Here is a 2,874-nt window from a genome sequence, read left to right on the forward strand (position 1 = left end):
GGCGCGAGCGGTAGGCGAGCTTGAACCTCTTGCCGAGCACCGTACCGGGGCCCTCCTCGGCGCTGTGCAGGTTGTACAGCAGCGACCGCCGCATCATGGGCGTGGGGCGGCTAAAGTCGTAGTTCTCGAAGCCGAAGTGGGAGCACAGCGGGTCGTTCTCGGGGCAGATGTCGCGGTACACGCTGTTGCCGATGCGTGCCATGTGCGGCGACTTCCTCAAGTCATCGCCTTGGCTGCCGCTCCAGATCAGCACGTAGTCGGCAAGGTGGCGTATCAGCGCGTGGGCCTCCGCCACCGGCGACGCCAGCAGCTTCCCAATGGTGGCGATGTGCTCGTGGTTCCACGTGTTGCCGTCGGCGAGGCTGGTGCGGTTCCCGATCCCAGTGATCTGGTAGCCGTAGTCCCACCACGCCAGAACGCGGGCGTCCGCCGGGGTGCTGTTGCGCAGCCACAGATACGACACGTAGTAGTCGTCCACCAAGACAACCTCCCCCGTCTGCAGCTGCACCCGCATCATAATCTGCGGGCTCGACACGGAAGTGGCGAAGGCCTGGCAATGCTCGTAGTAGCCGGAGGCGAACAACGTGTGACCGCAGAGGACGAGCAGGGCGCCGACGAGGCCCACCGCCAGCATCGGTCGCTGGCGACACATCTTCTTCCACGCGGCAATCACGTAAATGTCGGCCTCTTCGCCGGGCCCCTTCTGCACCTTTGGGCGCCGCTTCGGCTGTTTACTCCGCGCGGCCGCCGCGTCGTCGGGCGGGAAAAACAGCGAGTCGGCGGCGAGGTCGAGGATGCCGCCGAGAAAGTTGCCTGTCAACACCGCCGCCACGGGCCCGGAGAGCAGCAGCAGCCGGGACATTTTGGTGGAGAAGTAGTAGGCGACGAGGAAGTAGAGCAGAATGAACGACCTCCCGTGGCGGTAGCGCGCGGCGCAGGCAAAGAGGGCGACGAGAAAGCCGAGCAGCGACCCCAGTTGGCAGATGTGCAGGTAGGCCCAGAAGGCGGCCGAGGAGGTCGGCATGTGCTCGGCGACGGAGTCCACGAGAGGGTTGCCGGTGCGGGTGTGCTGCACAAAGAGGGCGCGGACGCGGGAGGAGAGGGGACCGAAGTACCCCTGCGGGGCCAGCAGCGCCGCGAACAGGAAAAGCGCGGCGCAGGTGGCCATAAACGCGCGCGCGCGGATCTGCAGCGCCCTGGAGGAGTCGATCGGCACGTCGGCGCGCCGCCGCAGGACCTCGGAGAAGTGCAGCGCCCACATGAAAATAAACACCAGCAGCGCCAGCAGCTGCTCCAAGGAGCTGAACGGGGTCCACCCCACCGGCGGCACGCGCGTCGCGATCGCCGTGCCGACCACAAAGAACAGGGAGTACGCCCGCAGCAGGTTGCCGTCATACCTGTTATGCAGCCAGTCGGCAAGCACGCACACGGCGGCGTGCAGCGCCACCATGTTGAGGACAAATATGAAGCCGCCCCAGGTGGACACCATGTAGCCGTACGCCAGCCCCGTCAGCACACCAATGGGCCAGGAGCCGGGGCCACGCAGCGAGCGCACCCACAGGTAGAACGTGAGTAGCATCGCCGCCATCGCAATGCACTCATTGTCGTATTCGCCCGCCATGGAGCGCATCAGGTGGGCGGGGACGATGGCAAATAGGGACGCAGTGATAGCGGCGCCTGCAAATGAGCGCTCTGTCTCATACGCCAGAAGCGCACAAAGAAGCGTCGAAATTCCCCCGAACCATGCGGGGATGTAAACGCACACGTCGTTCATTGTCATGTTCACCCCCAGCATGGCGAGGCCCCTGCGGATGGCGACGCTCGTGAGCTGCAGCCCGGGGTAGATGGTCGTGCCGACGGGGCGACCAAGCGGGTACCAGCTCATGTAGTCGTACCAGTGGAAGAAGGCGTACCACCCGTGCTCGTCAAGGTACTGCGACGCACGGAAGTTGAACCAGGGGTCAAACTCGTGAATCACCTTGCCGTACAGCTTAATGGAAAGCAAGCGAATGGTGTAGGCCTGCAACGTTGCCAGCAGCATGACAGCGCCAAAGACGCACATGCCGACCATGCGGAGCAGACGCCTGGGCACTGGAAATGCGTTCAGGAAGTCCACCGTCTCTACGGAGGCGTCATCCCCGACGGCGGTCTCGGGCTTCTCCGGCTTCGCTGCTTCCGCGGGGGCGGAAGGGGTCGCCCCCACCCCTCGCTTCCTCCCCGAGAACTGATTTCCTTTCATGCACGGAGCGTCCAGTCAGAGAAGGCGGGGCCACACACACACACGGCAGCGGCAAGGCGACGAGCAAGGCCGCTAACACCGTTGCAAACCCGACTCTGCGGCAGGCCTTCCAGTACAGCACGGGGGGTGCAAATTCAACCTGTCGCAGTCCTAGCGCAAACTCACGATCTAGTCCTAGTGGCAGGTCAAAGAACAGCGGATACATAGAAAAAACAACAGCCACAGCCACACAAGTAGTGGGAGTTAATCACCACCCACGCACAAATCCACCCCCTCCCCACTTCTTCTTGGCGCTGCGCAACTGCTGGAGGGGCTTTTCTCTCGCTGCTTTCGTTCCACACAGACCCACATGCACACACACACACACACACGAAAGGGAAGTTGGGCTCAGCCCAACGTCCTGAAGCCGCCCCAGCAGCTGCGGCAGCCTTTCACTCCCATGCATGTAACCCATTTCTACTTACCTCCCCCCTCTCCCTATTCCACCTCTCTTCAAGCGCACACGCCTCGTCTCAGCGCGTGCTGCAGTGCTACTCGCTGCGGATGCGACGCATGTACGCCCTGTAGTACGCGTCGTCCCGCTTCGCCCCGGTTAAAGTCCCTCCAGCTGGCCGTAGTCGATGCGCTTCGCCAGC

General features: G+C 63.4%; 2 protein-coding genes across 2 annotated transcripts in view, besides 1 other annotated feature; both read right to left on the minus strand.

Moving 5' to 3' along the window:
- Tco025E_07342 (oligosaccharyl transferase-like protein) overlaps positions 1 to 2,239 on the minus strand; it is a gene marked incomplete at both ends in the record, with an annotated part of 2,634 nt that extends 395 nt beyond the window's left edge. The window contains one exon of the mRNA XM_029374208.1: positions 1 to 2,239. This exon is cut by the window's left edge and continues 395 nt beyond it. Coding sequence (XP_029225699.1) covers positions 1 to 2,239 — 2,239 coding nt within the window.
- A 336-nt stretch (positions 2,240 to 2,575) lies between these two features.
- Positions 2,576 to 2,610: a microsatellite.
- Positions 2,611 to 2,731: 121 nt separating this feature from the next.
- Tco025E_07343 (oligosaccharyl transferase-like protein) overlaps positions 2,732 to 2,874 on the minus strand; it is a gene marked incomplete at both ends in the record, with an annotated part of 2,310 nt that continues 2,167 nt past the window's right edge. Inside the window, one exon of the mRNA XM_029374209.1 lies at positions 2,732 to 2,874. This exon is cut by the window's right edge and continues 2,167 nt beyond it. Within this exon, the coding sequence (XP_029225700.1) occupies positions 2,732 to 2,874 (143 nt within the window).

This window comes from Trypanosoma conorhini (genome assembly GCF_003719485.1).
Source record: "Trypanosoma conorhini strain 025E chromosome Unknown Tco_14.4_contig_00560, whole genome shotgun sequence".
In the NCBI taxonomy this organism is placed as follows: Eukaryota; Euglenozoa; class Kinetoplastea; order Trypanosomatida; family Trypanosomatidae; genus Trypanosoma; species Trypanosoma conorhini.